Below are 22,015 nucleotides of genomic sequence, written 5' to 3'. Positions count from 1 at the left end.
GGGTGTTCCTGAAGGGCTCGTTTTTTCTGGGCAGGGCATAGACTGGATGCTATGGCAGAAAGCTGGAACAGAATGCTGTGGAGGGCTGGGCACAGACTGTCCCCAGTTCTGGGGGCATTCCTCGGGGAAGGTGAAAACTACATAAACCGTGGTCAAGGGCCCAGGAAGAAAGGAAGGACACTCTGGGCAGAGAGTACAGCTTGTGTAAAGGCACATTCAGTACAGTTAGTAGGGGAAGGACAAGGAGGTTGGCTGAGGAGCCCGGCCCCACAACAGACAGCCCTGCCAAGAAATGAGGACTTGATTCTGTAGAAAACAACAACAAAAACGGGAGTTCCCTGGAGGTCCAGTGGTTAACTTCCACTCCAAGGGACACAGGTCGGGGAATTCAGATCCCACATGCTGTGCGGTGCAGCCAAAAACAAACACCAACGGGCCCCTGAACCCTGCAGGAGGCCAGGACTGGCTCCCCTTAGTCACTCCCCCAGCACAAACGCATGGTACGCTAATCTTACCGCCCTCCCCCTACCACCAGTCTCCCTCCTTTAAGATCAGCTACTAAGAACCCGCCTGCCAACGCAAGAGACAGGAGACACGGGTTCAATCCCTGGGTCGGGAAGATCACTTGGAGGAGGACATGGCAACCCACTCTAGTATTCTTGCCTGGGGAATCCTGTTGGACAGAGGAGCCTGGTGGGCTACAGTCCATTGGTTCGCATAGAGCCAGACATGACTGGAGTGATTTAGTGCACATTATTTGTATCCCAAAATCACACCTTAGATCCCCTCTGGGCAACTATTAGGTCAAAAGGAGACATGTAATTTAACTGAGGCCATTAACACTAAGCTTGGACTGCAAGGAGATCCAACCAGTCAATCCTAAATGAAATCAGTCCTGAATATTCATTGGAAGGACTGATGCTGAAGCTGAAATACTCCAATACTTTGGCCACCTGATGCAAAGAACCGACCCATTGGAAAAAAAACCCTGATGCTGGGAAAGATTGAAGGCGGGAGAAGGGGATGACGGGGTTTGAGATGGTTGGATGGCATCACCGACCAGATGGACATGAGTTTGAGTAAGCTCCAGGAGTTGGTGATGGACAGGGAGGCCTGGTGTGCTGCAGTCCACGGGGTCGCAAAGAGTCGGATACGACTGAGCGACTGAGCTGGCTGACTGAAGAATACAATCTATCACAAGAAGAGCCAGGTGGTCCAGCCTGGAACAAGACGACTAGCTCTGCTCTGCCCTCTCCAGATCTTACATTTTTACCTCTTGGAGCACTTTCTTGCTGGGAGGAACCCACTGCTTCTCTAAATGGGTTCATGACCCTGAAGAGAAGGGAAGGAGGAGGCACACTGAGGAGATGAAATGGTTCACATGGGCTGGGTTTGGGCTGGACCAGTTTCAACTGAAATCCTTAGAGCTATGAGAAATGTCCCTGTAATTTGAACAACTCAAGCGGCCTAAGACCTTGTCCAGCAGACGCTGCACCTTCAAGTGACCTGCTCCATCCTCAAAAGTCAAACACTGAAAAGAATAAAAAGAGGGGCAGACTTAAAGGCACTGACTGCTGAAATCAACCACGTCAGGAAAGAGCGGGCATGCTGATTCTCCAGGGGGCCGCAATTAAAGGGAAGCTCGGATCAAGGAAGTCAGCTAATAGAGGCTCCCAGACACTCCCCCCCGGACCATGCCTGCAGCGTGCTATGAACGCACAATTCAGGCAGGGTACGGGTTAAGGGGTTAGGCTTCTGCTGGCACTGGCAATGGGCATCGCAACTAAGACACCTCCCTCCTGACCCCTGGATCCAGGCCGGGCCCCACACTGACCGAGTCACCTACCCGGAGCCTCTAGCTGGGGCCCCGCTCACCTTGCATTTGAAGCCGGCGGCGGGCGGCAGCAGCTCCCGCAGCAGGGCCTTGGCCACCTCGCGGCTGGCCTCCTCGCTTACGAAGTGCAGGTTAAGCACCTCGTGCGCCTCGAACTTAGCGAGGCGCAGCAGGGAGCGGAGGGCGACGCGGGCCTTGGCCTGCAACGCGGCATTGTGTTCGGCCTTGGTGAACATCATCAGCAGGTGGTAGTCCACCGGCCCGGCCCCGCCGCCCTCCAGGCTCTTGGCCTTAGCGCCCGGGGCCGGCGCCAAGGATCCCCGCGCCAGCTCCAGCACCGGCGGTGAGGGCGCAGCAGGGGCCCCGGCGCGAGCCTCCTTCAGCCTCTTGGTGGCGCTGGAGAAGGTCTCCCGGCCCGAGCCCAGGTAGTAGAAGGCACAGACGGCCAGCGCCGCGGCCAGCAGCAGCGCGCAGTAGTGGGAGCGCACAGCGCCCAGACGCGCCATGGCCCGAGCGCACGGGGGCCCGCTTCGGAGGAGACCCATGCGCCGCCCGCCCGCGGACAGACCAGCCGGAGAGTTGCGGCAGAGACCAGTATCCCGGCAGCAAGTTAGCAGCCCCGGCAGCAGGCGGAAGCCATGGCGGGGGCGGAGCCGAGCTGCCAATCTGCGGGCGCTGATACGCGGAGAGGCGGGGCCAGGCTGCCTGGCAGCCACTGGGTCCTAAGCTCAGAAGGATTACAGTGGGGTCGGGCGGTGAGCCCGCGGGAGTCCCTCCAGCGTGTTCGAAGGAGGCGGTGAGGACTTGGACACACAAGCCAGCAGGCTGTACGGTCTGTGGAAAATGGCCCTCGTTAAGTGCACAGCCCCAGGCTCTAGAAACCGAAGCTAAGCCTTCGGAAGCAAAAAGACTAAACTGGACGCACAAAAAATTTTCTCTATATCTTTTCCCTCCTAATTTCTTAAAGGCTTTACGTCCTTTCCCTGACTCCTTTCACACCTTGGAGACTATCTAGGGCTGAAGAATTTAAACTAGCAACTCCTTTCCCATTCTCGGTGAAGTAGGATTGACACCCGAGGTATGAATCCCTTGCTCACCTCACTTGGCATCTCTGAGGCCGACCAGAGGCAACCTAAAGGATGTGGCCACCAGGGGGGCCACCTGCCACAAACTTTGGGTGGTTCAGAGCTCCCCAGGAAGCTTGTGGTTTTTGTTTTTTTTTTTAAACAGACAAACACTTTAAAAGAGACTTACTGTATACCTGGTAGTTTTGCAAATTCTTAACTGAGGCGTAACGGAGGTCACTTGCTCAGGTCACACAGTGTCAGGTTTGACAGAGAAACAGACACTCTTCCACAGCAGATGAGGGTGCCTATACCGACACAACTTCCCTGAAGGGCACTCTGGCAATACTAAAATCTAAGAGAACTTTCAGTTCTCTCTCCTACCCACACAACAGTGGTTCTCAAATTTTTATTGGTACTAGCAGCACTGGCACCACCCTTATGGCAGAAAGTGAAGAACTAAAGAGCCTCTCGATGAAAGTGAAAGTGGAGAGTGAAGAAGTTGGCTTAAAGCTCAACATTCAGAAAACAAAGATCATGGCATCTGGTCCCATCACTTCATGGGAAATAGATGGGGAAACAGTGTCAGACTTTATTTTTTTGGGGCTCCAAAATCACTGCAGATGGTGACTGCAGCCATGAAATTAAAAGACTCTTACTCCTTGGAAGAAAAGTTATGACCAACCTAGACAGCATATTCAAAAGCAGAGACATTACTTTGCCAACAAAGGTCCGACTAGTCAATGCTATGGTTTTTTCAGTGATCATGTATGGATGTGAGAGTTGGACTGTGAAGAAAGCTGAGCGCTGAAGAATTGATGCTTTTGAACTGTGGTGTTGGAGAAGACTCTTGCGAGTCCCTTGGACATCAAGGAGATCCAACCAGTCCATTCTGAAGGAGATCAGCCCTGGGACTTCTTTGGAAGGAAAGATGCTAAAGCTGAAACTCCAGTACTTTGGCCACCTCATGCGAAGAGTTGACTCATTGGAAAAGACTCTGATGATGGGAGGGATTGGGGGCAGGAGGAGAAGGGGACGACAGAGGATGAGATGGCTGGATGGCATCACTGACTCAATAGATGTGAGTCTGAGTGAACTCCAGGAGTTGGTGATAGACAGGGAGGCCTGGCGTGCTGTGATTCATGGGGTCGCAAAGAGTCGGACATGACTGAGCGACTGAACTGAAGTGAGCAGCACTGGGGAGCTTGATAAAACACAAGGGCTCAGGCCCTATTACCTTCAATGAGCCCGGGCCTTGATGGTGATTCTTCTGCAAGCCAAAGTTTGAAAAGCAGTGCCCTGGATCTTCACACAGTCAACCTCTCCTGCTTCAGACCTTGGCTTGGGTGTCCCTGCCTCAAAGAGTGGTCTCTAAACACCAGCCCTTGCAAGTGTCCAGATGAGGCACCATCCTCAAGGATACCATAAGGGCCACCTAAGAACTACCCAGTCCCATCTTTCTCTGCTGCAAGAAGGCAAGACTTAAAGAGAGCAGGCAATGTGTCTTTCTTTAACCATAATATCTCCAGTAACTGATGGTGCTTGACTCACCGAATGAGCATCAGAAATACACCCACCCATTGTAAACCATCATTTTCATAACAGAATAAGGAAAAATGTACTCAAATATTTAGCCACAAGGGTAATACAGAGCTAGGTTTATGATGACAAGATATTAAAATCAAATGTTCATCAGTAAAGTGAAACTAAAATAAAGATGCTGTTGGGAATTCTCTGGTGATCCAGTGATTAAGAGTCTGCCTGCCACTGCAGGGGACATGGTTTCAATCCCTGGTCCAGGAGGATCCCATACGCCGTGTGACAGGTAAGCCTATGCGCCACTACTGAGCCAGCACTCTAGAGCCCACAAGCCACAACTACTGAATCCAAGTGCCTACAGCTTGGGCTCTGCCACAAGAGAAGCCGCCACAATGAGGAGCCCACTCGCCCACAACTACGGAAACCCTACACACAGCAATGAAAACCCAGTGCAGCCAAAAATAGATAATTTTTTTTAATTAAAAAACAAAGATGCTGTTGGTGCTGTAGTCAACAAACTCTAATTGGAAATTTTTTAAAGTGATAAATGGAGGAAGAACCTATAGATTTACAGCCTCAACAGATATATTAGCCAATTGCAATGAATGGAACTTACATAAATTCTGATTTGAAAAATCTTTTTTTAAAGAACATAAGGTATTGAGGAATTTGAATACTGACTACTGCTGCTACTGCTACATCACTTCAGTCGTGTCCGACTTCAGTCGTGTGCAACCCCATAGACGGCAGCCCACCAGGCTCCGCCACCCCTGGGATTCTCCAGGCAAGAACACTGGAGTGGGTTGCTACTGCCTTCTCCAATGCATGAAAGTGGAAGTGAAGTCGCTCAGTTGTGTCCGATTCTTAGCGACCCCATGGACTGCAGCCTACCAGGCTCCTCCATCCTTGGGATTTTCCAGGCAAAAGTACTGGAGTGGGATGCCATACTGACTACATAGTTTCATAGTTTAAGAAAGGTGATATAATTTTTTAAGAACAGTCCTCCCCACCCCTTTAACTTTTTTATATTGAAGTATAGTTGATTACCAATGTTGTGTCAAGTCCAGAGGTACAGCAAAGTGATTCAATTATACACATGCATGTATCTATTCTTTTTAAAAGTCTTTTCCCATTTAGGTTGTTACATAACATTGAGAAGAGTTCTCTGTATTGGACAGTAGGTCCTTGTTGTATACATGTCAACCCCAAACTCCTTAATTATTACCCCCTCCCCAGTCCTTCCTGTCTAGTAACAGTAAGTTCATTCTGTAAGTCTGTTTCTGTTTTATAAATAAGTTCAGTTCTCTAAGTCTGCTTCTGTTTTGTAAATAAGTTCATTTGTATCATTTTTAAGGTTCTGCATAAAAGCAATATACATATTTAGAGAGACATACTCAACAATTTGTTGAAATGTCTGGCACCCGTCTTAAAAAAAACAGGGAAGAGGAAAAATGAGTACAAGTATAGATAAAACAGTGTGTAAGTCATGAACCAATAGCTACTAAAGTTATTATCTCTACTTTTGAGTGTTTGAAAATTTCAATAAAGATTTTTAAAAATCCTCCCAAAAGCGATGCAGATTAAAGACTTAGAAACTTGGCCCTCATTTATTAAATGAAAGCAGGTGACAAACAGTCTGATCCCCCTGTATATAAATACACACATGCAAAGGTCTAGAAAGGTATACACCATGGAAGTAATAGCATCCCCCACACTCAGTACTATCCAACAGAACTTCCTAGGGTGAATATATTCTATAATCTGCCCTGCTCAAAACAGTAGTCACTGGACACAAAGCTAGCGCCTCTGACATGTGGCAATTCAACACATGAACTCAACACTTAATTCTAATTTTAATAAAAATTTCAGTAGACACATGTGGCTAGGAGGTGCCACACTAAACATCACAGGCAAATGATGGAATTAGGACGGAATTCTTTTTGCTTATCATTAACCTTTCCTACAATGAAAAAGCACTGTTTTGTAATAAAGGAAAGTAGGCTGTTTTCATTTAAAACATTTACTATTGGCTTCCATTCTCCTGGTCAAATAACTATTATGAAAATGAAGTGAAGTGAAATAAAGTAAATTACATAGCATAGTTTTAGAGTCTGCTTTCACCTAACTTTTAAAGGAAAAGCAAAAGCAGGCAATTCACTTCCAGGTCTGTTCTTTTAAGCCTCTATTCCTTCAATCTTGATTCATGCAAAAACTTGTTTTTGTTTGTTTACTAAAAGGACTGAGTGTAAATGTGTTGCCTAGATTAGAAACTTCAACAGATATCTCAATCGTAACGGCAAAAACATTAGAGCTATAGCATAAAAAGGCCTTTTGTGGCTTTTAGCTAATGAACTGGGAGCCATACAGCTCTGTGGCAGGCAGAAGAAAATATTTAAAAACTCAAAACGGATTTCATGGTTGAAGCCATCAGCAAATAGGATCAATATGGACCAATTTGACAGGGTAGGAAAGGAATATAGGACTGAAAATATGAAAAACATGACAGTTAACAGGTATTTCTGCAATTGTAGTTCACAATAAAGTAGAAGTCTGAACATAAAAGAATTATGCCAGAGGTGAGATTTTTATTGACTTGACATAATTTCTTGGCATACAAAGAATTTAATCAGGCAAATATTTACAATTCTTACATAATGTACATCTTAGAATAACTATAAAGATAACGTACTTTGTTCCATTTACAGTGACATCCTACAGTAAAACTACATTCATGAATTAGGTACAAATAAATCCTCTACATGCTACTAAAAATTAAATGGATTGTTGGTTATACATTCTTTAAAATATATCTTTTCACAGGTAGCAGGAAATATTACATGTAGTAAGTCTTTATGACTGGAATGATCCAGAAATATCATGAAGCACAAGTAAACAGATATAGGAAAGTAGCTCATCATTTCTAAAAGTTAACCTTTAGCCTTTGTGTAAAATAAATGGTGCCAATATTCTTTATAATGTAGGGAGCTTTCCCTATTTAAAATGAATATCCAAAAGGTTGGGAAGTGTGCTGAGGAAAAATAAGAAAACCTAGTACATAAGATAGTGAAAAGAGCAATGTAGAGAACAGTTTATTTAATCAAATCTTGCTTTCCTCCCATTATCTCATTTTCGTAGATATGTTTATGTAAACAGAAAAGGATGCCCACAACATTGTATTTATAGATGTCAAGGTTTGGCCAAACTGAATCCATGCCTTTTAGCTGTCTTCGTTTAGAAGAATCAAGGAATTGATAAGCATATGGCGGATTAAAATTACCTTTACAACATTTTGCCTTTGTCAATGTTTGTTATTGCAAAAATATAAAATTCCCTACAATTTGATGTCTTCAAACCTTAATCTATTTCTTCAAAATAATTTTATATCCAGGTTTTCCAGAATATTTGGAGTCTTTTTTTTTTTAATCAAAACACAAGGAAAGCTGGCAGTCATTATCAGACTTTGCTGATTTATGCTTTCAAATCATTTCATGACATGAGTGCCTCTGACTACGAGTCAGACAGGGGTTCTGGTGTCAGCTGTGCCACCAACCAGCAAACCAGAGACCAGCTCTGTGAAACAAGAGCAGCAGCCCATGATCAAAGAAGAGACAATGTTGGTGATCTCAGAAGCCTTACCGTGAGAATCCTGCAAGATACACTGATGGCAAGGTCCACTGGGAGGAGCTGTGGGAACAGTATAGGAAAGACTGCTGCTGCAGTTTCACCTTGTTTCATCCAACTCATTTTATTTGTGAGGCGCTCAGACTTCAAAGAGTAATAATTACTAGTCAGTGCTCTTTCCACTATATCATGTAGGTCTGAAATCATTTTAGAAAGACAATTCTATAAAAATATAGCATTTTTCCAGCCCATGTCCACAGTCAAAAGTGCTATCAAACAGAAAAGTTAATTAAACAATATAAGAGTGATAAGGGAATGTCTTATTCAAAACGGATAGTAAATTTAGTCTTAAATACAATTGTTTCTTGTGATCACACTTCGCATGTGTAAAATTATATTTTTAAAATACTGCTTAACACAAATTTAAGTTGTCCAGACGGTAAAAGTATGTGTTTTGTCAAAATTGACTCATGAAGAATCAAAGTAATATTTCAAATCAAATACATATGTTTTACAAAGTAAACACTAAAGTTGATTAAAATACATAATGAAGACCAGTATAAAATTAGGCAAACACTATATGTAGTGAATCCCTGGAAATCTCTGAATTTCTAAGAATTGTACCAAAGGTAATTTTTTAAAACATTAGAAATCTTAAACATGTTAAGTGTTACCATGAAAAATTACAAATAACTACACAATTACCTTTAGTCTAGTTCTAACATGAAACTGCACTGTATAAATTCCTCACAGTACTGGTACTCTTATTTTGAGTCTATTTTAAATCAAACTTTTAAACTAATGAGCTAATAATGATTAATGGAATAATAAGAGATCTGAAACTAAATACCAGCAGATCATTTAGGGAAAGAAAACAAAGGACAATCACATTGATTTTTGAAGCCCAAGATTATAACTAACATTGTTTACACTGTAATTGACCATATTGTACTGAATAATTCACAGCATAATAAAACTCAGATTTGTTACATACTATAGAAAAGCTATTAGTTGATACAGTTAAATTCACCTTGGTTAAAAGCCAACCTACTCTGTAACTACTTGTAACCATTAATTTACTTTAAAACTTTGCTGTTACTACTGCATCATTTCTGCCAAATTTAATCCAAATTGGGTTTTGGCATAGTCAAGAAACCAAGCCATAGAAATGTATTTTTCAATGTACAAGCTCCCTGCACTGTTAAAGATTTAATTTTCACTTTCTTTGAAGATTTTCTGAAGATATTCAGAACCATGATCATCTTTAGTGTACTTCAAATACATCTCTAACAATTAAATTTAGGTAGATACTAATTACTGCCACATTAACAACTCATGACTGAAGCCACAGGAGTTAAAAGAGTATCTAAGAACTGCTTTTACAACCAGAGACCCCAGAGGTGATCTAGAGACCAAAGCCTGGATCCAAAATGAAAACTACCTAGGCTTCTTCAGATAAAGATCAAAAGGATTCCGAGGATCAAAAAGTGAGGCTCTTGTTTCTTCTTTCTTTCTTCCTCTCTTTGTCTCTTTCTTTCTCATCTCAATATATTTCTTTCTCCTTGAGCTTTCTGGATAATTAATTTCAAAGTACACTAACAAAAATGCTACAAATCAGACTTTTGCAAAGCTGGGTGATCTATGATTCAGAGGTGAAACAGGGTGTTCCTGTTATTGTTGCGATTAAAATACAAGGTTTTGGAAAATTAGCCTTTCCTTAGACATAATCCATACATATATTTTTTATCTTTATCTAATACACAGCAGTTATTACTAAATAAGCATTATATGCATGCAATTTGATCAAACAAATACAGAACCTTTTCTGTGATGTGAATTTATTTCAGTCTAATTCCTGTTTAGATTCTGATTTGATGTTTGGTCAACTTAGAAAACTCTACTTACTGGTGGGCAAATGTTAGAAAATGTATTATATACCCAATGAAATATAATTTCTCTACTTATTTGGTAACTCAAGTTTAAAAATCTCTCACTACTTACATATAACTTGAAAAAGAAAATCAAACTTAATTATGACAATATTAAAAATTAACCATAAGGCAAATTACTTATTTTATACTCCTGACAAGAGAGGTCAATCAAAGATGGAATCAAACTAATTTGCAGCATATACATAGAAAATTAGTATTTCCATAGTATAGTATATCTATCCAATTCCATAATTATTTTGGCGTTCAAGGGTCTGTGATTCATGTAACCAAATACTAAAGCTATATGTGCTGTGCTTAGTCGGTCACTCGTGTCTGATTCTTTGAGACCCCCTGGCCTATAGCCCCCCCAGGCTCCTCTATCCATGGGATTCTTCACACAAGAATACTGGAGTGGGTTACTGTGCCCTCCTCCAGGGGATCTTCCCAACCCAGGGATCAAACCCAGGTCTCCCACATTGCAAGCAGATTCTTTACCATCTGGGCTACCAGGGAAGCCTACATAGATGCTATAATTTAAAAGAATGTATACCATGTACAGTAAGTACATAGGATAGATGTTAGAAGAATTAAAAAGCAATTTATTGCTGTATATTTTAGTATAAACTTAAAAAACGAGTTTTTTTTTCTCCTTTTACAGAGAGATTTTCCTTTCACCAGGAGCAACAGCAAAAATGTACCTTGAAAAGGACACATTTCAAATATAAAAATGTTCTACATTATTTTATGTCAACTTTTCCTTTGATAGTTACAATCTGATGAAAGCATAATTTTGCAACATTCAAGTAACCTTTGAAACACAGTTTTATTACATCAATAAAATTGTCAAGGTTTTAGGAAATCAACCCAACATTGAAGAACTATAACTTCTTTGAGATCCTTTTGGTAATTGAAAAAAAAAAATGTCAACGGTTTCTTTTTTGCTTCATAAAATGGAATAAATCTAAAGGACTGAGTTATATCAATCTGTACAGCCACTGTATACATGCTAAAGTACTGGACATGAGGGATAAACTATATTTATGAGGAAACGGGGTCATGTATCCTCTAGTTCTGATAATTAAATTACATATTGTGTATATAATAGCTACCAAGAAAAAATAAAAACAAAAACTATTTTGAACCACCAACATCCAGGAAGCTAAAGCAAAGACACATTCTGGAATCAGGCAGGACATCAGGCTCTCACTTGATGCTGACAGGCTTGACTGAACAATCCTGGGCACAGTGCACAGAAGAAAAACATCAATGCCATCATTCATTGGGAAAAAAAGATTATTTTGTATAAATTCTTAGCATCTTGTAACCTAGAGATGGCCTAAGTCCAGATTCAACTTTCATCTATAAAAAACAGCCCTTTAAACAGGCTTTTTTTAAAAAACAAAAATAAAATAAGTCTTAAAGTAGGTTCTTCTCCCAACTGCTAGAGATCTATGTTTTGATTTATAAAAATATCAATGAATGGGTATCTCTTCTCCAAACCACTCAATAGCTACTAAAAATAAGTAAGTAGAATTAAAGCAGTAAAAATATGTGAGTTTTCAGATATATACATTAGGGGGTCACTAGATTTACTGTTTTCCCCATTCTAAAAAAATTCAAAATTTCTGTGAATCTTGCTGGAAACGATTTAGTTTCTCTGGATTATTGGATGCCATTTGGGAGAAATCACGAAAAATGTCCTGGTAAGTTTCATCACCTGCATGAAAGTAAAATAAGAACACTTAAAAAAATTTATATAAAAAGTATTAATAAACAACATTCATTTTATGACTAGTAACTATTTTACAATTCATGATAATAAAACTTTGTTCAGATGAGCATTTTTTGAAGAAAAAAGACCAACTAAATGTAAGTACTGGATAAGTATATAATGGAAGGAAAAAAAACTATACCTGAAAAAAGCACCTCAGATGCAGCCACAGAGGAAAGTTCAGAGTTAGAAAAGAGCAAAGATGCAAGTGTTTTAAAGCAAATAAGGAAATACATTTATTAACACACAAGAAATAAAAGTCATCCTAAATGAGGTATAATAACAAGGCATTCTTTAAATAAATCTTTAAATCAATATTTCCTTTGATCAAGGCCAAGAAAAGATCAAAAACAAATATTAATGTTTCTGATGGATGCAAGTTAGTAACAGGACAAAACTGATAACCAGGTGGGAAATTTTAATATTATATTTTAACTAAATCTTAATTTAAACAATATGTGAAAAAGTCTTTATTCAAACTTTAATGCTTAACTAAAACTAATGCACTTAATCTACTTTACTAAGCTTAAAAATAATAAAGCCTAGAAAATGACTTTAAAATCATACTTCCACATTTAGTCAACAGTTCATTTACTGTAGGTCATTTGAGCAAGGATGCTATGACAAAAGGGGACTAAATATCAAAGACATCTGTTAAATTAGAATAATACATATGTTGGTTGGTTGTATATGCTCAGTCATGCCCGACTCTTTGTGACCCCATGGACTGTAGCCCACCTGGCTCCTCTGTCTATGGGATTCTCCAGGCAAGAATACTGGAGTGGGTTGCCATTTCCTACTCCAGGGAATACATGTGTATATACGTACAATACACTTGTAGAGAAGATTATAGATACTGATATTATAGCAGACTGAAGACTATTTTTCTTGTGATGAAAAACTAAATATACACACACATACAGGCTAACTCTTTGGACAAAAGATTTATATAAAATGAAATCTTATTTTCAAGTTAAATCATTCATCATGAATGCTTCATTAAACATATTACTTTTATACAGAGGCTTGTCATAATTCTGTTTTCAAGATTTAGACTGTCAAATACTGGTTTATTGTTAAAGCATGGTTTTTATAATTATTCCCCAAAAGACACCTTGCATCCATCTTATTATACACTCATTGCTACAACTGTTGTTAATAGTGCAGTAAGTTTTGTCAGCTTTTAAAAAGTGAGATTTTTTGAGGCAACAGATGTCATACCAAAAGCTAGAGAATTAGAAAAAAAATCAGGGGAAAGTGATAAAGATCTAGTAAAAAGGTCTAACAGCATAACTCAAGATTTTCAATAAAAAAATTTTTAATGCTTTTAATATTTAGTCAATGTAAAAAGCAAGTTATTAAAATCTCTATATAGTTTTTCATTTAGCCCTGGAAATTTTCTCATGACCTGAATCAATCACTTTTAAAAGAAAAAAGGCAGTAAGAAGAGAAGCCTAATAGGTTGGCTAAGAGTAACATCTAACTCGTATATTATTGTAACTAAAATAATAAAGGGTGATATGCTGGAACAACTGGTAAGACAATCCAATTACACCCATGTTTCATTTCATAAAAGTTTACCTCCACATTAGAAGACAAACTACAATCTATTCCCATTTTTAGGCATTCTAAAATATATAAAATAAACTAAGAGACAAACATTAAACATCAATTAACAAACCATACAAAATATTTAAAAGTTTTTCTTATTCTTAGATGTTGAATTCAAATATTTAAAATATTTACTGTAAACATTATAAATATTTTAAAAATACTATTTAAACCGGAGAGTCTGGAATCTTACTTTCCAAGAAAGTGTAAAGTGCAGATTATAATACAAAAATACCACACTGATTTTACCATTCAACACCAGAAGGAACTTAAAAGGCACACATTATACATTCAAGAAGAAATAGGAAGAAGGACCTAGCAGACGCTAATGCCAAACAGCTTACAGATAGCACCAGATGAGCAGTCAATCTTCAGTATTACAACAGTACAATGGCAATATATGGCTTCTACTATTAGCAATGCATATTTTGTATAACAAGCTGTGGGATTTTTTTTTCTTTTTGTGGTTTTCCAGTTTTTGTTTTTAAGTTATCTAGTACCTACTACACAAGTACATTTTAGTAGAACCATTGTACCATGCAAAACAGATAATAACATTTTTTTATTCACTGAATTAAATGCTTCCTTGAAGGAAAGGGTTGGTGCTACACTAATCATTGGTTTCACTTACTGAATACATTTTAAAAGAGTTAATACAGTACAAAAGGAAGTCTAACCTTCACACACATACACAAAACTTTTCATTAATATTCAGTTTCTAACCAAATGTTAATTAAGGGACTATCAATATAATACCTTTCTTAGGCCTCAAAATGTGTTGTCAAAAAGCAAACATGATGTAACAATAGTGACTAAGATATTTAATATAGTTAACACAAATTGAACTACAAATAGAACTTCAATGTGATTCTTTAAATACAATTTTGATCATTCAGAATGTTTCCCATGGCAAATATAACTTGTCTACACTAGAATACATAAACAATAACCCAGAATATGTTGCCCTGGAAAGTTCATAAGTACATTTAACAGTTTATTATAAACAATAAACAACTAACCACCCAATATTTGAAATACTAAGTTAAATTCTTTAAATTACTTAATCACATTCTATTTCTCTTCAGCAAGCTAACTCTTCTATGTGCTTGGACAGTTCTGAGTTTTTAAAATGTGGACTGCTATATTTCCACAGATGGTTTAAAATAGTGTTTGATTTTTGGTATTCAGAATAAACACTGCAACAGCAGCTATGATCCAAGATTTTGCTAATTTTGCTCTTAAAATGTACTCCCCTCAAAGATCCGGCAGCATGGGAGACCCTGCTCCCAGGTGATCAGCGAATGACCCTGCCCCTCGGGACTGATCACAGCTTCCTTTTTGCAACTGACTGGATCAATGATCAGTCTTCACCAGCAACATACTCATATAATTAGTAGTGGTTCACTAAAGCAGTGATTTTCAACTGGTTGAGAAACTCTGCCAACAATCAAGAGGAGTCATAGAGCCAGAGACCATGGGAACCACCAAACTAGTTTCCAACAATTGAGAGCAGGATGTGATACTGCACGCATCCACCTAGTCCTCTTAAGAGTTGTAGGAACTGACAAGGAGGGATACATCTTCCCCTCAGGAAATGAGTGCTCTTGGGTCACATTGCAAAAAATAGAGTCTCAGGTCGTTAGGGTTGTAGACAGAAAGTTCAAAAGTGGAGTTTCCTAGAAACAGGTCCATGATTCCCAAAGATTATATCTGAGTCTTTTAAATAGAAGACATCTTCATAATGAAAAGACTGAAGATACCTACATTTTAAAACCACCCAGAATTCTGAGGTTTTCCATCTATTGCTAGGCAACAACAACAAAGGATCTAGCTAAAACAACCAACCAAAATCTATGAGAGGGAAATATACAGTGATAAGCAAAGAGGAAAAGAGACCTGCCGCCTGAGCAAAAATATCTGCTCTCCAAAGACTCACAAAGGAAAAGGCTCAGAGAGTAACTGCTGAGCCATTTCACCATGTCACCTGTATAAGTATAAAGTTGTTTTGCTTTAAATACGAGACCACCTAAATGAATTTAAAATCTAGTTATTACCAAATGAGAATCTCATTTTATTCTGCTGGTATACCATTTCCAGACTTCTGCTCTTTTTTTTTAATCTTTTCTAAACTAAGATTTGACTATCGCAGGAAACCTTGCTTTTTTTTAAATAAGCCTTTTTTTCCCTTCCAATTTTCATTCAAATAAATTGGAAAACTCTTATTTTTCCACTGTTAAGCAGAAGGTGCTGTGCTGTGTGCTCAGTCGTGTCCGACTCTGAGATCCCATGGACTGTAGCCCACCAGGCTCCACTGTCCATGGAATTCTCCAGGCAAGAATGTTGGAGTGGGTTGCCATTTCCTTCTCCAGAGCAAAAGGTATATACTCATAAACTTACACATAAAATGACACTGAAAGAACCATTTGAATGCTCTCAGATAGGGGCAGAAGACCAACAGTTTAGATGGAAATAAAAGCTGCAAGAACATAAGAGGTCCTGTCATTTCAAAGTCCCAGCTCCAGAGAAAAGTCACCCCTTGACCTTCTGACTAATCAGCTGGGTGCAGCTTTATCAGTAAACACCCTAAGGAAAGAGCAGCTGACCAGACATTTACATTGAAAATGTCAAGGAAAAAAAACCGTTTAAACTAAAATCCTGAAATTCACTCTTATCTTAGCCTATCGGGTCATATTCTTTGAATAATTTTTATTTTAAAGTGCTTAAACACAAAGGCCTCAAAAATGGCCTAGTAATACTATCACTTAAGTATATCTGTTACAAAATTATAACATTTTTAAAGTCTAACATTCAAGTTTAAAACAAATGGGTGAAATTCAGAATTAATGCTGAGATTTCACCCTTTATCAGCACTCTTACATCTTGGTACATCATGAATCAGTCATATTGTTTGATCCATAGGATTAAAGTGGGACACCCTAGATTAGAAGTATCTAGCCGAAGTGCCTCTATTCTCAAAGTTCTTACTTGTTCCCTATTTAAATTAGACCCCCCCAAAAGTAATAAATACAGTCCTCTGAGAAAGGAATGGTCCCATATATCTTAGTTATATCGGGTTAAAATAAAAGTAAAGTAAAAATGCTGGCTAAAGCTAGCATAAAGTACAGAAATTTCAAAACACAATTAAACAGGAAAGATAGATGATATTACAAGCCACTTTTAAAATATTAGTACTGATTGAAAATAATTAAACATACTCACTGAGAACTGAACAGTCTCAATTATTTTAGTCATGGATTCCTAAACTTTTTAACCAGCATGTATATGAATTTAAAACAGATAAATTAGTAATTCATATACTCAAATTCATGAAACTGGAGATCTAATTATTACTCTCTTCTTTGTGAAGAATGTCTAATCAGGATGTGTTCATCAAAGAACGAAATCTGATCAGCAGCATTTCTTAATTTCTTACATCTCGACTCAAAGATAAAAATTACACAAAATGAGACTTGAGCTGATCCTGAGCTGAGATTTCTCTTAATAAGAATACATCTACTTTGCCATCAAGTTCACAAAATGCTGCTTGAAATACTTCCATTTATCCAACAAATATTGTACAATTACTTAGGGCAAAGCTACAAGATAAAATTGGACCTTTTCCCACTACCTTTTAAACTAACTCTATTCCCATTATGGACTTTTTAACCTACTGGTAAACTTTATTTTTAAACCTTTAACTCATTTTTAGGTCAAATACAGAACTCTTAATTCAATAAATGTTTTCTAGGTATTTTCCATACTGACTTTTTATATGTCAACACATAGTGATTTGTCTTTTTTTTCCCTGAACACAATTTATAGAAATTCCCTGAATAACCAAAAGAAAACAATTCTGTTATATTCACTTGACAGCCAAAAAGAAAATGACTGTTGTGCTGCTTTAAGTGTATAAAGATACATTATCATTCCATTCACCTCACTGGAATGTATATGGAAGACATCTGTACAGCAGATAAAGAAGTCAGTAGCCAGAATTAAATACAGCAAGTAAATGCGTACTGTAATACGAGTAGTTACGGAGTTTTAAAGGCTCAAGAGTGCGCCACTCCCAAGAATTCAGTAAGTACAGTACATAGCTAACAACTCACAATTTACAAGTAATTTATAAAAACTCTATATAGTATTGTTAGTTTGCTAAAGAACTATGACTCTTCCAATTGTAAACTGATAAATTCCTGAATGCATTTCTTATATTGCATTTCAGTATGGTTATTAGTAGAATATTGACCTGGCTGTCCATAAAGTCCTTCTGATTCCCGCATCTCTTCATTCATTCTTGCTAAACGTAACCTAAAATTAAAGAATGTTTTAGGTAAGTTATACAATATAAATATTCATAAACTACTGAATTATATACAACTAAGACACATACTCATGTAATTTTTTCTTTTACCAGTTATTTGGCCTGAAACAAAAGGACTTGTTGTTTATTAGACCCAACAATCTGAGATACAAAGTAAACAATTCTTATCACAGAAGACAATAAAAGATTTTTAAAAAGTGAGTTTCAGTTTTAAGCAGGTTCCTTGCAGCACCACCAGCAGCTTGCTTCCTCCAGGCACGCAGAATTCCTGACTTATAGTGCAACCTGTTAGACTTTAACTGCCAACCTTCGAAATTATTGCTTCTATAAAATGGAAGCAATAGCCTGTCATAAGTTCAATCTGGTTCATCCTGAGATATGGTAGTTCCAAATGTATAAACAGCATGTGTTATCTATAAATACTTGGGATATATTCTGACATACAGACATTATAATAAATGACCATAGGCTACTAAGATTTTCCCACAGTTACCATATTGATTATATATTCTTTTTGGGTTATTTACCTGGCAGCAGGAAGACCTATAGCACTGGATTAAGAAAATTAGTGAATTTCCTCTCATTTTCTTACTAATTTCAAGCAACATCTTGAAACACAAATCTTATCTGTGGTGCCCCTCTCCTACTCTTTTGCCTGTCCTTCAGGCCACCAAATACTCATTGCCCTCCCAGACTTCCATCACCTTCTTCTAATATGCTCTCTCTGGCAACTGCAGCATCTGAGACAGGCTGTTTTTTACCTCCAAAGTACCACAAGTTGCTGCCATTTCCTTTTTCAACCATTGTGTGAATTCATAATAGCAAGATAATAAGTCTCCCTTTTTGGTATTTGAACCTTTCAGATAGGCTGCTTATTTCAATAAATTTTAAGCGAAACTGACAGCCTCAAGTAAAACAAAATGAGAAAATTTAGAGCATTTGGGAACATATTTTGGGGAAAGAAAGGCCACTACTATAAGAACTGCCTGGGAAGCTACAGCCAGCGTTAATGTAATTCTGCTATATCACTCCTATCTTTTCTTTAATCACTTAGCTTTCTCCAATGTTAAGTCTATAATGATTTAACAGATCTACATTTTCCTATAATAGTCTCCATAATATCAATAAACCCTCCAGTGAGGAAGTGAAGCTAGGTACAGAGAAAATACATTTTTCTCTTTTGGTTTTTTGTTTTGTTTTAGTCTGGCAGGGGTCAGGGAGGGGTGATATATATGGCAAGAATTCTCAGTGGGAACTCTGGAGTTCAAGATAGTCAAGGGAGTTCCTCTTTGTAACTGAATGAAATTCAGTAGTGTAAATGGAACTGTCTTTATTTAGTTAACAGAGAACCAACAATCATGGGCTTCATTCAGAATAGAAAGAAAAAGTGATTCATACAACATATGTTTAAGACTTCCTACATAACAGTAAAAGGTAGGTGACAACCACATTCCTAGATTTCAAGTGTAATGAACAACTTTGATCTAAGATGAAAATCAAACAACTCAAGGTTCTTTAACAGGTCATATTAATGTGCATTCAAACATTCCAAAACAAATATTTTTACCTCAAAATAGAGTACTCTTGTGAAAAATTCTTTTTAAAAAATAATCACAAACAGGTCCCCTAAGTATCAGTGCACAACGGCAATGCAACTGCAAGTTACTAACATCAATGCAATTGCATTCCCTGCTTATAATCCTCTAATTCTTGAGGCAGTAGTAAAATTGCCCATTACTAACCAATCCAACTCTCACCCCAGTACTGTACTGAGAGTTAAAGAACCCAGTTCAGAAAAGTCACTGATATTCTATTCCTACTGGCCAGGAAGTAAAACAAAAGTGGCTAAGCACACAGGTTTAGAGACAGAATTCTTGGTTTCAAATTTCAGCTCCACCATTTACTAGTTTCTAAAATTATCTGTAGCTTGCCTTCCTTATAAAATGGGGCCGTAATAATAAAACCTTCCTCATAGGCTTGAGGTGGGAACCAAGTAATTTCATATATGTAACATGCCTCATACATTTAATGTGCTTAGAAAAGTAAATGGCTTCTAGTAAATAACCAAGTTTAAATTTCACACCTACACAGGAAACTCTATGTTAAAATCCTGTATAAGTAATAAAATGTATGGGAAATAATCATGTGAAAACACTTACAAGGTCACTATATCAGCATTGGCTGCTTCCACAGCTATACTCAAAGGGTCCTTCCCTTCTTCATCAGTGGCATGTTGATTGGCACCTCTTTTTAGAAATAAACATACCTGCCTGATATTGCCAATTAAAAAAAAATTAGTATTCACCTTAAAAAATAAAAAGCACTATTTAAAGATGTAACATCTTCATTAGGAAATTCTTGATTCATTCTACAAAGATTTATTTTATTGACTATTGACTCTAATAATAAAAATCTACCATGATCAACATTTTATAACTCTCAGGTATTTTCACATTTAATCTGGCAATACATAGTATAGTGGGATGTATAAATTATGGCCCCTACCCTCAAAGAATATTATAAAAAGGTATACACAGATAAACTTAAATAAAACTTATAAAATAAACTTAAATAAAAAGCACTCGAGGTCATTATCGAGGAAAAGAAGGAAGCCAAGGCAATGTTAACATCATAAAATATTAACGCTGATACAATAGCAACAAATGGGAAGTAATCTTGCTGCTGTACTCCTCACAAACACTCATAACTTCAAGAAACTGACAAAAATGAAAAAATGATAAACTGAGTCTATGAAGTAAAATGGGAATAATCATGATTAAAAATAAAATAAAAAGGATGAGTTAAATCTAAGCTTTTATAAAGAAGAGTTTTTATGATAAAGTTATTGAACTGAATCTTCTTGCTAACAGAGAGAAAGAAAACAAGCTAGGATGAAAACAGAAGACTAGTTATAAATAAACATTAAAAAAGGACAGCTTCTTGCCTGTCCAGGTAATAAAAACTGCAGATCCTGAGGTATTTTATTAAAAAAAAAGTGACCTTTGTTACAAATATATATATAAGGCCAAATTTTAAGTTTATTTGTACCCTCTAGTAGAAAGCCCATTGTATGGCTTTATTGTTCTGTGCATCTAAATACTGGTCCAGAAATCACAACATCAATAGCACAAAATAAGAATTAACTACCTTGTAGGAAAACTAAAATTTACAAAGTTACAAAATTTCCCCCAAATGTGTGTCCTATGTACATAATGTATAAATACAGAAATACTGTATGTATGTATTTATATGCATAAATATATACCAACACATTAAGTTGTCTTTTAAAACTGCCACAATTTCAGTGACAGTTTTGAATTCTAAGAGATCTATATAAATAATTAGTAAAGTTCAAAGTAAGTCTGTCAGGAGGCAACGCTTCTGTGTCAGGTCAACATGGCGGGCCGGCCAGCTGTTTCAGCATCAATTGGGTGGCTGGAGGGTATGCGAAAATGGTATTACAACGCTGCTGGGTTCAATAAACTGGGCTTAATGCGAGATGACACAATATATGAGAATGACGATGTAAAAGAAGCCATAAGAAGGCTTCCTGAGAACCTTTATAATGACAGTGTTTCGCATTAAGAGAGCACTGGACCTCAGCATGAGGCAGCAGATCCTGCCTAAAGAGCAGTGGACAAAATATGAGGAGGATAAATTCTACCTTGAACCGTATCTGAAAGAGGTTATTCGGGAAAGAAAAGAGAGAGAAGAATGGGCAAAGAAATAATTCAGTAGTCTAAATCTGTGGATACAGCTGTTCTCAAGTGTTTTTATGAAGTTGGTTAAACCTGAAATGTACAATGTAGAACTATTTCGGCTGTAAATGTATTATTTTAAATAAATATTATAATTATTGTTGAAAAAAAAAAAACTAAGTCTGTCAATTTTCTTATTGACAAACAACAGTATTATTGTTACTTATTGAAAAGTAACAATATTTTTTTCTGAAATTTTTTTAAATTTCAAGTTCTACCATGACAATGTAAGTCACAGAAAGTATCACCTTACAAACTACCTAACGATCTTAACCGAAGAGCATAACATTATTTCAAATTAATTTTTTCAAATAAAATCTACTTAAATATATAAGCACAATAGTTTACCCCGTGTGCCCCAAGACGGTGGCATGGTGCAATGGTCCCCGCCCCTGCACATCTCTTTGGTTCACATTAGCACCATTCTGTAGGAGAAACTCGCATGTAACCAAAGAGCCCTTAGAAGGAAAAAAGAAGACAACAATGGGCAAAAAGTGAATGACAATATATTTCTATTAAAAACAGAGTATTTACTTTAATAGCCAAAAAGAGAAAATGCCCC

The 22,015-nt window shown here is 37.7% G+C and overlaps 2 protein-coding genes and 1 pseudogene across 5 annotated transcripts in view; 1 reads left to right on the top strand and 2 right to left on the bottom strand.

Moving 5' to 3' along the window:
- XXYLT1 (xyloside xylosyltransferase 1) overlaps nt 1–2,500 on the bottom strand; it is a 179,093-nt gene extending 176,593 nt beyond the window's left edge. The window contains exon 1 of the mRNA XM_055568630.1: nt 1,876–2,500. Coding sequence (XP_055424605.1) covers nt 1,876–2,379 — 504 coding nt within the window. The 5' untranslated portion in view covers nt 2,380–2,500. The remainder of the gene's footprint in view (nt 1–1,875) is intronic.
- Nucleotides 2,501–10,793: 8,293 nt separating this feature from the next.
- ACAP2 (ArfGAP with coiled-coil, ankyrin repeat and PH domains 2) overlaps nt 10,794–22,015 on the bottom strand; it is a 171,208-nt gene continuing 159,986 nt past the window's right edge. For all 4 annotated transcript variants that reach the window (XM_055568626.1, XM_055568628.1, XM_055568627.1 and 1 more), the window contains 4 exons: nt 21,802–21,911; nt 19,855–19,965; nt 17,621–17,682; nt 10,794–11,706 (listed from right to left, as the gene is read on the bottom strand). In XM_055568626.1, coding sequence (XP_055424601.1) covers nt 11,606–11,706; nt 17,621–17,682; nt 19,855–19,965; nt 21,802–21,911 — 384 coding nt within the window. In that variant the 3' untranslated portion in view covers nt 10,794–11,605. The remainder of the gene's footprint in view (nt 11,707–17,620; nt 17,683–19,854; nt 19,966–21,801; nt 21,912–22,015) is intronic.
- Nucleotides 21,075–21,510, top strand: LOC129643694 (cytochrome b-c1 complex subunit 7-like; annotated as a pseudogene).

The sequence above is a fragment of the Bubalus kerabau genome, chromosome 2 (assembly GCF_029407905.1).
Source record: "Bubalus kerabau isolate K-KA32 ecotype Philippines breed swamp buffalo chromosome 2, PCC_UOA_SB_1v2, whole genome shotgun sequence".
NCBI lineage: Eukaryota > Metazoa > Chordata > Mammalia > Artiodactyla > Bovidae > Bubalus > Bubalus kerabau.
The sequence above is the reverse complement of the archived record's forward strand: the minus strand, read 5'-3'. Positions and strand labels throughout refer to the sequence as shown.